General features: G+C 42.9%; 1 protein-coding gene across 1 annotated transcript; it reads left to right on the forward strand.

Moving 5' to 3' along the window:
- The first annotated feature begins 4,443 nt into the window (after window positions 1-4,443).
- Window positions 4,444-12,009, forward strand: slc43a3b (solute carrier family 43 member 3b). Its single transcript, XM_056439435.1, has 12 exons — window positions 4,444-4,630; window positions 4,844-4,973; window positions 6,111-6,157; window positions 6,254-6,330; window positions 7,576-7,668; window positions 7,769-7,908; window positions 8,821-8,873; window positions 8,992-9,156; window positions 9,641-9,748; window positions 9,918-10,104; window positions 10,237-10,360; window positions 10,469-12,009. The coding sequence occupies exons 1-12, from the start codon at window positions 4,444-4,446 to the stop codon at window positions 10,577-10,579; spliced, it is 1,422 nt and encodes a 473-aa protein (XP_056295410.1). The 3' UTR covers window positions 10,580-12,009.
- Window positions 12,010-12,960: the final 951 nt, after the last annotated feature.

Raw genomic sequence — 12,960 nt, forward strand, 5'->3', positions numbered from 1 at the left:
GTCTGTCCACACAGTGATCACAGTGGCAGGGATGCTCTCGCCGGTGCCGTGATGCGATGGTGGTGCACATGATGGGGCATGGCTCCGGGGCTCCCCTCTCAGTGGGGGGTGATGGGTGTGGCCTTTCCGGAAGTCAACAACGATCTCTTTGGTCTTGCTGTTGTTGAGCAGGAGGTTGTTGACTCCGCACCACGTGGTCAGAAGGTTGACCTCCTCCTGTAGAGGGTCTCGTCATCCTTGGTGATGAGACCTATCAATGTTGTGTCGTCTGCAAACTTGACCATGTGATTGGTGCTGTAGCTGGTTTTGCAGTCGTGAGTCAGCAAGGTGAAGAGCAGAGGACTGAGCACACAGCCCTGAGGGGCCCCTGTGCTGAGTGTGATGCTGCTCGAGGTGTTGTTGCCGACCCGTACTGCTTGTGGCCTCTCACTCAGGAAGTCCAGCAGCCAGTTACACAGCGAGGTGTTGAGCCCCAGCTGGTCAAGTTTGCAGATTAGTTGTTGTGGGATGATTGTGTTGAATGCTGAGCTAAAGTCTATGAACAGCATTCTTACATAGGAGTATTTTTTGTCCAGGTGGGTGAGGGCTGGGTGGAGAGCAGAGCAGATTGCATCCTCCGTGGACCGTTTGGCCCAGTATGCAAACTGGAAAGGGTCCAGAGTGGGGGGGAGAATGGATTTGATATGCGACATGACTAGTCGTTCAAAGCACTTCATGATTATGGGGGTCAGTGCCACTGGACGATAGTCGTTGAAGCAGGACGGAGTGGATTTCTTTGGCACAGGTATGATGATGGTTACCTTGAAGCATGATGGAACAACAGCTTGTCTCAGAGAAGTATTAAAGACATCCGTGAAGACGTCCTTAAGCTCCTCTGCGCAGTCCTTCAGCACACGACCAGGGATGTTGTCTGGACCTGTTGCCTTGTGGGTGTTGATGGACGAGAGAGTCCTCTTCACGCTGGCAGCAGACAGGCACAGAACCTGATCATGGGGAGGGGGCGGAGTCTTGTGTGGACGAGTGCTGTTCTGTGCCTCAAACCGGGCAAAGAAGCTGTTGAGGTTGTTTAGCAGAGAGATGTTGCTGTCGCAGTTCTGTGGCGTGGGTTTATAGTCTGTGATGGTCTGAATGCCCCGCCACAGGCTGCGTGTGTCTCTGCTGTCTTTAAAGTGCCGGGTTATCTTTTTTGTGTCGGAATTTTTTGCTTTCCTGATGCCGTGGGACAGGTTGGCTCTCGCTGTTTTCAGGTCCGTTTCATCCCCAGCTCTGAAGACCCTATTTCTAGTCCTCAGCAGCCGATGGACTTCCCCTGTTAGCCACGGCTTCTGGTTAGCCCGAGTGGTGATGGTCTTTACATGGGTCACATCATCAATGCACTTGCTAATGTAAGAAGTAACAGTGTCTGTGTACTCCCCAATGTCTGTGTGGTCATTGTATGTGGCTGCCTGTTTAAACATTCCCCAGTCTGTTGAGTCAAAGCAGTCTTGGAGAGCGCAGGAGGCCCCCTCTGGCCACACCTGTACCTGCTTCAGAACCGGTCTGGAGGCTTTCACTCTGGGTCTGTATGCTGGCATTAGCATGACGGTGATGTGGTCAGAGAGACCTATGTGGGGGAGGGGAGGCCTTGTACGCTCCTTTGTGGGTTGTGTAGACCAGATCCAAAATGTTGTCTCCTCTTGTAGGGAAATCAACATGCTGGTGTAGTTTGGGAAGGACAGTCTTAAGGTTTGCATGGTTGAAATCTCCAGCAACGATGGTGAAGCCGTCTGGGTGAGCCGTCTGTTGTTCACTGATGGCCTGATACAGTTCACAAAGTGCCGCATTTCTATCACTGTTGTTGGAGGTCGGGGGATGTAAACAGCGACTAGCAGAATCGCCGTAAATTCCCTCGGCAGATAAAAAGGACGGCACCTTACGATCATAAACTCCGCCAGTGGTGAGCAGTGTTTACATACCACGGCAGCGTCCCGGCACCATGCATCCCGGATGTAAACACATACCCCGCCGCCGCGAGTTTTCCCTCCATCAGCGAGGGCTCTGTCCGCTCGGTAGCATGTTAGCTGCTCCAGTCTCACAGCAGAGTCGGGGATGTTGTCGTTTAGCCATGTTTCCGTGAAGATAAGCACACAGCAGTTCCTCACGTCTCGCTGCTCCGTCTGCAGCAGTCTAATGTGGTCCATGGAAAGGTCAAAATCTTTTTTTTACCATAGCACGACACATTTTTGTCCAATTGGCATGCAACTAATGCCAAAATGTTCATAATTCAATGCCCAATCTTGTGATATGCGAAGGTATGCGCTCTACCGAGTGCCCATTCTAGTTTGCATATGTGTTTATTTTTTTGTTTTTTACTTCTCTTTATACAAAGAATCTGAAAAATTTAAATGTGTATGTGAGATTCTGAACACTAATAAAATATAAATAATAAATAAAAAGGGTTTTTTCTATTTCTTGGGAGTTTTTCCTGATCCGATGTGAGGTCCATGGACAGAGATGTCATATGTGTACAGATTGTAAAGCCCTCTGAGGCAAATTTGTGATAATGGGCTGTACAAAATGAACTGAATTTAATTGAATTATACTAAATCACTCAAACTCCTGATCACCTTAGCTCCATTTTCACATAACATGACAGTACTATATTTTACCTTTACAGTAGTCTGACATGATTCCTTTAAAAATGACACACCTGTGTGACTCAGTGGACTCTACATACAGTATGCAGCTTGATGATATGCTGACATGCAAATGTCAACTGATCTAATGTCTTTAATGACTTCTTGTGCTGTTTATTGTTGATAATGCCAGTAACTAATGTGTTCAGAATGTCTATTTAATCATCAAAAGTGTAACATGTCATGTGTGCAGCATTTGAATGCAAGACTCATTTCCTGATAATAATAATGTAAAAAAAAGAAAGTGGCAAGCTATCCATCTAGTTTCATTATAAAAAAATATATACATCTGAGCCAATGTTGTATTGTGTGATTGAATGAGAACCCGTAATAGGCTTAAACCCCCCCTCCCCCGTCTATAGTCCGCAAGTGTACCTGATGTTTTTTTTCACTTGCACCTCTCTCACAACAGATATGCCTTCATTTTAATCTCTGCAGATGTCTGCAGTGGCGTTGTGCAGATGTGCATCACAGCGCTGTCTCACGGGTGTTAAGAGTTAGTGAAAGAGGAGTTGGTAGCAGTCAATGTCAGTATAAAACAACAATAAACATTTTTTGAAGAAAGTGTGAGTTACGCACACGCATGCACATTCACACATGATCAAGTGATTGCATGATTCTCCTGACAGAAATATTAATACTTCAGAATTGAGAGACTCAGTGAAAAATGTAATGCTGAGCTGGCTTTGAACATAGTAAATATCTTACATTCTCATTCTGTGATTTATCGAATAGTTCATATGGTTCATGTAATAGGCTCCTGCTGCCTTCCCGGGTTTCCCTTCCAGCACCAATGACACAAGCTCACTCAGGTATTCGTTTACCACACGAGTTTGTTTATTTTATTTTGTTATTTATTACTCAGCTTAAGAATAGGGAAGAGACACAAAACACTAGATCAGTCCCAGCTGAGGCCAAGAAGGCTTCATCCCAGCACCGTTTCCTGAGCCACTCCCCTCTGCAGCTGAGCCTAACCACGCCCACGCCACCACAGTATAGTTCACTAAAAAGGTGTGTTACCCTGTTGTGTTGTACATTCTACAGACAAATTAATTTCATTCGTTTGACTCACCGTAGAGATCGGAGTGTTTATTTTCAGCAAGCACTGCCAGAAGAGAGAAATTAATTGAGAAAGAGAAAAGTATTGGGGAGGGAGGGAACTATGGAAATAGAGGAAGGAAGAGCTTGCCTATAAAGAAGGAGAGTGGAGCAAACGCAGAGAGGTGTAGTTTGTGAGAACATTTTGGGAGACCCACAGAGGCTGAACTATGAGTATTAGAGAGTAGGAATCTGGTAAGTGTCGGGATTTTGGTTTTTGCGACTTGACAGGAGCTTACTATCTTAATAATCCATATTTTCACTTTTGAATTGATTCCTATTGTTGTTAAAATGGGAGTTTCATGACTAGTAGGTTTCTTTCTGTTTATGCCTGAATTTATTTGAACTTTTTTTGGAGCACGACTCACTTAATGGCCTGGACTCGGATGTTTCAGCTCACATCTTGCTTGTGCAAGATTTTACAAATAAAGCGCTTTTGACATGTCGTTTCATATGAAAATTAATTTAAACAGGCTCATGTCAAACATATCAGAATGACATTATTCATTTAGTATTTCCTTTGTTTGGCAGTTGCAGTGAGGGGAGACATCTGCATGTGTCCATGCAGGTGAAGTGTTTGTGAATTCCCTGTGTGTGTGCGTGCGTGTGCGTGTGTGTGTGTGTGTGTGTGTGTGTGTGTCTGTGTGTGTGTGTGAAGCTGTGAGGGACCATGCCAGGCCTTGGCTGCAGCTTGTCGGTGCGACACTGCCTCACCTTTGCTACAGGTCTGGTGGAATGTCTGTGTTTCGCTGGAGCCGTGTTTGGATGGGCTTCACTTGTCTTCACCCTGAAGACAGAGGGCTACTTCAGCTCTCGATGTGTCAACACTACCGAATTCAATGCAACGGATGTCTTCGGTCAGTTTGAAATCCTCACCCCCCCACTGCTTATAATTATTCTTAACAGCCAAAGATAGACAGGAAAGGGGGAAGAGAGGGCGCCCCGTCACCTGGATTTCAATCATTTATTTCAAATCTAGAGTTTTTTGTGTCATCTGACCTTTGTCACCTGGCTGGCCATGTATTTCACAACCATGGTTCTCTCTTTCCCTGTGTTGTATGCGTCTACAGATTGCAGTGGACAGGATGAACAGTTCTCTATTGTCTTCACCATCGCATCCTTTATGATCAGTTTCCTGACGCTGCCGAGTGGTTTCCTCTTTGACTGGTTTGGTACTACAGTGGCTCGGCTCGTTGGAATGTGAGTCAAGCTCATCAATATCCAAATATCTTTATTTTATGTACTTGTATATGTGTTTTTACACATCTATAACTGACAGATGAGGCTGCCTTTTGAGAAAGACGCCACAAAGTTACTTGTGCATGGACAAAAATAAACAAAAAAATAATGCTTACGAGATATTTTTTCTCTTGGGAATATTTATAGCCCAAACAAAAAACTGCAATCGGTTGCTTTGCTGTAACTTCCAGTTATGGATGCAGCCAAAAAACTAAACAGAACAAAGAGTCTCTGCAGCCTGATGTTTTTAATAATCCAAACATATTTCACTAACGACATATTTCATGCTCTGTAATTCTCTCTGCCTGTGCAGTGTCTAAGCTAAGGCTACAGTGCAAAGTGCTGTAAAGTCAGTCTGTCTCTGGTATTTCCCTCTGAGGAATTTCCAAATGTTTCCTCAACGAGCTCGGCTGAAGTAAAGGAGACACGTACTGGAGGAAAGCTGGAAAAGTGAAAGGACAGAGTTTCTCTCTCGAGGGAAACGTAAAGTAGTTGAGATCAGCCCGCAACAAGAATATAAATACAGCTGAGCAATGCAGAATGTATAGAATGTGTTCTGAGAAATAACAATAGATAAGAAAACTAAGGTCAATGAATTGGGAAGAGTGAGAGAAAGATTAAGAAATAGAAAGATCAGGACCATGAATCACCGGAGGATGGCAGAATGTCGTAACAATTGTTTTTGTTTGTTTTTCTTTGTGCAGATGTTCAGCCCTGTGACATAGAAGCCCGCCCTACGGCCTGAGTTTATATTTATTATATGACATTACATCACACACACAGATATATCTAAATCCCCAATAACAAACTGGTACAAAAGACACGCATGTGTCCACCATAAGAGGGTGGAGGGAAAAATAAGTCAATGGAATGAAAATAATTGGACAAGACGCAGCAAGTGGTGATGATAGAAGTCAGCCAAACTTCTTCAAACCGCAGAATAATTTGTTTTTTAACATATTTACTGTGACTTTTTTTCATTTTATAACCAATTGTAAAATATTATGTCTGGTTACTGTGAAGCTCCCATCAAGTCAAGATGACTGTAAGATGAATTACCTGATATCACTGTAATTTATTTGTTCTCCTTTTTTGTAGATTTCTGTACACATTTGGTACTTTGATGATGGCCTTCTCGACTGCAGGTGGAAAACATTTATATATCTTTATTTTGGCGGCTTTCTCGGGTACCTCACTGTGAAGCTTTGGATGTTCATTTTTCCATGTTTCCTTTCCATCAGCGTTGTCCAACCTGCTGTTCCCAGCTCTCTCCCTCCTGGCAGCAGGTGGCATATTGTTTCTCATAACAAACATGCAGGTACTGAAGTCATTCAGATTTAAATGATTTAAGATTATGTTTTCAGATGAGTACTATGTGAAATGTCCCCGAAATTGTAAAAGCTGTCAGTCACAATTCCACACGGCCCATGTTGAGAGAATTCAATAGCTCATTTCATCCAACCCAGAGTCTCAAAGCCAACATATTAAATTTAATAAAACAGAGAAAAGCAGCACAACTTCAAAGTGGAGCATTGAACACACTGTAGTAGCCATTTGTCCAAATAAAACAGATAAAACAAAAATAAATCAAATTGCCACGGACGCACCGTGGGTTTCGGAGTTGACGCAGCCAAAAGAAAGTAATGTCCATTTCCGTTTTGTTATTATTCTGATAATTTATTTCCTAAACAAACAAAATGCTGACACTGCCTCTCGTGTGCTGGTGAATAACCATAGGCCACCCTCGTGCATGCCGGTCCTGTGCCGACCCACGTCAACATATAACCACAGGTGCCCAGTGTTACCCAATCAGTGAACCAATCCTAAAACTAAATATATTTAAACAACACTCACAATGTATTAAAGTAAACTAAAACTATCATTAGAAAAAAGCTCTTCTAACATATCAAAAAATAGCCTAAATAAGCAATGAATAATCAATATTACTTTAAAATAAAATTCAATACAAATGTCAAAATAAATAGCTCCTACACACACAATGTTGTTGATGAAGTTTGATTTTTATATCTAAATCATTAGATGTTAATATTTGTTCTAAATTGTAATTGAAAAAAAAATATGAACGCGTGTCCGATTAGACCATCAAATTCTTCTGATTTAAAATGTGGTACATCTAATTATTTATTTGACTACTTCTGGATGCCTGTATGTGTGCTCTGTCTAAAGGAAACTCTAAATCGTACTATGACCCATTTGTAAGGAGAGACTGAGAAACACAGTTATAAAAGCTTTTTTGAAAGAGACAGAGGTTTGATGCTCAAGATTGCAATTAAAATCACTAAATCATGAAAGAAAAGTCACTAAACAATAACACAAACAAAAACACTTGTGTTGGCTGCAGGGCTTTTCTCATATCGGCTTATGATCATGAAGAAATAAACACAACGCTCTTTCAGCAAAGCCTCATGTTCAAACAAGTAATTCAATAAGAGCACATGTTATGCAGATTGACAGAAAGGTAGATGCAAAAAAGCAAAGAAAGCCCCAGATATACTCACATACATACAAAATGTTTAAATAAATTAAAATGTCTCTCCTTAAGGTAGGAAACCTGTTCGGCTCACGTCGTTCCACCATCATCACTTTCTACAACGGGGCCTTCGACTCTTCGTCAGCACTCTTCCTTGTCATCAAGGTCAGAAACATTCACAGACACACACACACACACACCTTCACAATTAAATACATTCATCCCATCTAATGATGTACAATGATCTTGATGTCATCTCTTGCAGCTGTTGCACAAGGCTGGCGTCTCTCTCCGCTCCTCCTTCCTCTTCCTGTCCGCCTGCAGCGTCATTCACCTCCTCAGGACTTTCTTCCTGCTGCCCAGACACCACATTCCCTACCCGCTGCCTGCGGACTACACATACGGGTACAAAACGGCCACATCACACACGCATCAACACAACGTGCCTCGGAAAAAGTGGAAAAAGAAATAATCAATGAATCTGTGTTTGTTTAAAAGGATTACACATTGCAATTGTGTATTCTAAATGTATGTACAAAAAGCTTAAATTAGGTTTTATTTAATACAGACTCGGCTTACTCTTTGCTAGAAGTTTAAACAGCCGAGGAAAGAGTTGTGTGTACCCGCACAGCAAGAACAAAAAGTTGTGAGTGTGAGACGGGAAATAAACTCTGAGTTGACAACAATTCAACCAAATAACAAACTCTTGACATATTGCATACAGAGTAGACTGTCACCAACACACCCACACTCACACACACACACACACACACACACACACACACAGTATCTACAGTACATGCACCAACAAAGCACATATTTCCATCAGACGCTATACCAGTAGTCATTATATCAGTGTACATAATATGAGCAGTAAGAATAACATACATGTACACAGATAAGTGTCGAAGTTACAGGGCTAAGCTGTAGCTTGTCTTCTAGGGCTTTTTGGACAAGGGGGACTAATTATTTATTAAAAAGCTTGCACTGGGAGACTCTGTGGTTGAGGACCGGGGCTGCAAAGACCCCCCCATGTCGCTGTTCCAGCCTCGTGCAGAGGGTTTCAACATGTCATATCCATTTGTTTTCAATATTTATGATCCCTTCAAAAACAAAAACAAAAACTAATGAATACTTTCAATTTCAAATATTGTAAGATCTTGAAAAAAAAAGAGTTTTTTATCAAGGAGCACATTTTCCCATCTTGCCACAATCTTTGAAAATGTTCTTCCTATGCTGTTATGTAATTGTAGGGGGGTAAAAGTAAGATTTCAAATAATGCTCTCGCTGTTGTTGACCTTGTTTGACCTTTGTCAGGATAACCTGTGGTAAACCAAGGACTCCGAGCGTAGTGCAGACGACAACCGATGGTAACACATTGACGGAGGAGACGCCCCTCAACAAAGATGTCACTGTGAACCAAGTTCAGTTCACTTGACTGTGACATGGGTTGATACATCCTATTTCTCTTCATCTTTGCTCTTCTAGTTCTCCCCTTGCCTCCCTCGGAGAAGAGTTTCCGTGAGTGTGTGATGTCCAGGTTCTTCGGGTTGCAGGTTCTGTGGTTATCCATTATGCAGCTCCGACATTACCTCTTCATCGGCACCCTGAACCCCATGCTGCAGCGGCTGACGGCGGGGGAGCCTTCACTGGGTAAACACACACACTGCATCATGTCTGCCTGTCGTCGCAAATAATTCCTTATTAGATCCTTGAAGTTGCATGAATATTACATTACATTACATGGCATTTAGCATACGCTTTTATCCAAAGTGACTTACAATAAATTTTTAAGGGAAATATATATTCTTTTTTTGTAAGTTCATGTTTAGGCTCAACTGTATCTTTTAAGTGCCAAGACTGTAGAGGTCGCATTGTTTTAAAATGTAACTTTATATATGCAAACTCTTCAGTGTGCTGAACCAAACATTAATATATCTTTTAATATAAACTTATACTCCTTTTTTTTATGGTAAAGGAATTGTTACTTTTCAATATTTACCCATTTGACCAAAATGTTATATTGACCCGATAACCCGAAGAGGACCTGACTGAAGTAATAACATCGGAGTAAGAAGCTACTTTCGAGTATAAAAAGTACTTTTTTAACTGTTGTCCTCGCTGTGTGTCCCTGCAGTGAGCCAGTACATAAACGCCTTTGCCATAACGCAGCTGTGTGGCGTGCTGTGTGCTCCCTGGAACGGCCTCATCATGGACAGACACAAGGGCAAAGCTCGTGCTGCAGGTAGCATAATAATACTAATATGTCTTTAATTCATGACTCTGGTTGATAAACAGCAGTCCAGGTGCAGTAGACGCCAACCTCATGCGCCTGTTAAGAAAAGTATACGAACAAAATTGTGACTTCAGATTTTCTTTTTGATATATTTTTTAATTTGCGTGTCTGTTTGTAGGAGAGAGTGAACAGGAAGCCGACCTGAGGGCCTCGGTGCTGTCTCTCTTCCTGACGGCGCTGCAGTGTGTGGTGTTCTCGGTCTGCGCCTCCATCCCGTATCTGCCGCTTCAGTATTTCACCTTCGTCATGCAGGTGCTCAACCGCTCCTTCCTCTATGGCGGCAACGCAGCCTTCATCAGTGTGGCGTGAGTACAAAACAAACACAAAGACACGCAGCACACACATCTTTAGAAACTAAAATTCAGCATTCTTATATCTGCCTAAAATGACATTGTAACGTGTTTTATTGTGTGTGTGTTGTGTGTGTGTGTGTGTAGTTTCCCACTGCAACACTTTGGGAAGCTGTTTGGTCTGGTCATGGCTCTGTCTGCAGTGTTTTCTCTGCTGCAGTATCCCTGCTTTGCTCTGGTGAATGGACCTCTGGATGGAAACCCTCTATATGTGAGTACAACTATAAATGATACTCCGGTCCTTCTCCTCCCTTAATAACCATCCCCGTGGACTCTCCTCTCACTGCTTCCTGTTCTCTCTCCCTTCGTGTGTCTGCAGGTGAACATCGGTCTGACGCTGCTCAGCCTGCTCACCTTCATCCATCCCCTCTCTGTCTTCCTGCACTGTCGTAGTCTGGCCTCCCAGCGAGCCATCAGTGCCTCCTCTTAAGTCTGTCAAATGAGACTTCCACTTAAAATGTCCTTAACACCTCTCTTAATATCTATTATATAACTATTTAGCTTGTTTGACTGAAATTTAAACGTGGCTATTTATATGAACGACAGCAGGCCTATTCAACTAGCGACCCGCGGGCCGGATGCGGCCCGTTTGAGTTTAACTCTGGCCCGCAAGACTGCATGCAAATCACTATAGCTTGCAGTGGCGGCTGGTGAATTTTGTTTGGGGGGGGGCGCAGTTTAAATAGCACTCAACAATGAGAAGAAAAGAGGTTTTGAGTAGAATATTGTAAAAAACAAAGCTTTATTTCAAGAACACACCGTGCTCAACTGTCCAATAACAACTATCAACACACTGTAACTTTGGGCATGAGAGGTTCAGAGCAGCTTTAAGGAACATTGGGTTGGGTTTCAGAGGTTTACAAAATAAAAGAGTTTCACCCTCACATGAAAGAGGTTCAGAGCAGAATAGAGTCAGAAAGAGATCACATGTTACATTGGGTGACAGAGCAGACCCACTACTGTAAAGACAAGTAGCCTCCTCTCTTTAAAGTGGTCAAACTTCTCCATAACTCTCTGGTTAAAGTCAATCATGTCTGTAACCAGCCTGTTTCCATTATTCTTGAGGGAATGTGTCTGTTTTTCAGAACTTCTTCGTTGTGTTTCGATGCCAGTTCGGTCTCCTACTGCTCTGCATGAAGCTAACTCGCTAACAGCTGTTAGCGAGTTAGCTCCATGCTCTTAGCTAGATAACTGCGGCAAGATTCGTGCTTTACACTTGTCTGAAGCTCTGTAGATCCCTCACCCCGTTGTAGTCCAGAGAGTTTCAGTCCCAGGACTTTGGAACAACAGACAGGGGGAACAAAAAACGAATTACTCATGGAGCATTCAGCTAACCAGCTCCGGTTAGCATATCGGCTAGAGGAGAATCTCCGGGTGTACGTCCTCCCGCGGTCAGCGATTTGCTGCTGAATTTTTAATTCCGAATGTTCGGGTCCCAACTCTTTCAGCCTCTTCTTGTCAATATCTGACCGTCGATTGAAAGGTCTTTCGCGTAGAGATACCACAGAGTTTTCAGTCACCGACGCCATGCTAACAACAAGCTTCTGCTAGCTATGTTGCTCGCGTACCTGCGTGGAGGTGGAGGTGGAGCTCCCTGGCAGGGTTGCCAGGTCTGTGAGATAAAACCAGCCCAATATCAGAACTCAAAATATGCCCGTGCCAAACCATATACACTGCTTTTAAAGTCCAACAGCATTGCTATCATTGCCAAATGTATTGTAATATCTACAAAGTAACAACATATGTTTAGTTTGCCAGCATTAAAAGCAGTTTTCCCTCAAGTTATTTCACCTAGGTCCTAAAATGGCCTTGTGTAATTATACAGTATATTATCATAAATAAAATGTGTGTACGTGCTGATCTGGAGTCAGTTTGGTAGGATTTGGGTATGAATAAATTATTTCATTTAAAATATGGATTTTTATTTAAAGATATTCATGTAATTTGCATGCAAAATAGGTCTACCCGAACCAAGGACAAAAAATTCAACCCGCAACACTTCAAAAGTGGCCCGATTCCGCAGGAAAACCGCGGACCTGGCAACACTGCTCTCTGGGCTGAGGGAACATACGGGTCTCTGATCTGCCGAATAATCCAATCGCGTGCGCACATTTGTGCGCACCAAGATTCGGTTTCATCCGCCAATGTGAAGCCGGTCATTGCCAAAACGACTGAAATGTTGTATCGATGCCGTACACACACGTTAGACCAGCGCCTCGAAAAAGGGGAGGGGCTTCTCTCCGTGATAATGGCGATATATTATATTTTTTCACATTAACTTAAGTGGTTGTTGACAGGGGCTTACGGTCTCCCACACACATTTAGCGCGTCAACACGATATATTTACTATTTAAATGATTTGGCATATAATGTTTGTTGACAGGATTTTTTTTTTCTTTCTTCTTCTTTTTTTTTTTTCATCTCCAAATTCTAAGAGGGGCGGCGCACTAGCGCCCCCTATGGACGAACCGCCACTGATAGCTTGGTAAGAAAAAATAAAACTGACGGACACGCCTCTTTTATACATTGAGACATCTAACCCAGAGCCATCGAGTTTCACTGTTGCCTCAACCAAACCTGTATGGTTACATCAGGGGTGCTCAATACCTCGATCGCGGCAACCTGCCATTCGATCGCGGCGTAGTATTGGTAGATCGTGTTGAGTTGTGGAGCACTGTTGCAGCAGCTTCCGTTGCATTCGGAGGAAAGAATAAATGATGGATTTATCTTTAGCCGTTGTCGGCGTATTTATTTAGCAAGCTTCTGACACATCAGTCTCACGGTCAGAGCTACTTCAACTGAACAGTTTAA

This window comes from Pseudoliparis swirei, chromosome 19, assembly GCF_029220125.1.
Source record: "Pseudoliparis swirei isolate HS2019 ecotype Mariana Trench chromosome 19, NWPU_hadal_v1, whole genome shotgun sequence".
NCBI lineage: Eukaryota > Metazoa > Chordata > Actinopteri > Perciformes > Liparidae > Pseudoliparis > Pseudoliparis swirei.

Coding starts and splice junctions, on each gene's coding strand:
- slc43a3b (XM_056439435.1), top strand. CDS start 4,444: ATGCCAGGCCTTGGCTGCAGCTTGTCGGTGCGACACTGCCTCACCTTT. Junction 7,669..7,768: donor CACTCTTCCTTGTCATCAAG/GTCAGAAACATT, acceptor CATCTCTTGCAG/CTGTTGCACAAGGCTGGCGT. Junction 10,361..10,468: donor TGGATGGAAACCCTCTATAT/GTGAGTACAACT, acceptor GTGTGTCTGCAG/GTGAACATCGGTCTGACGCT.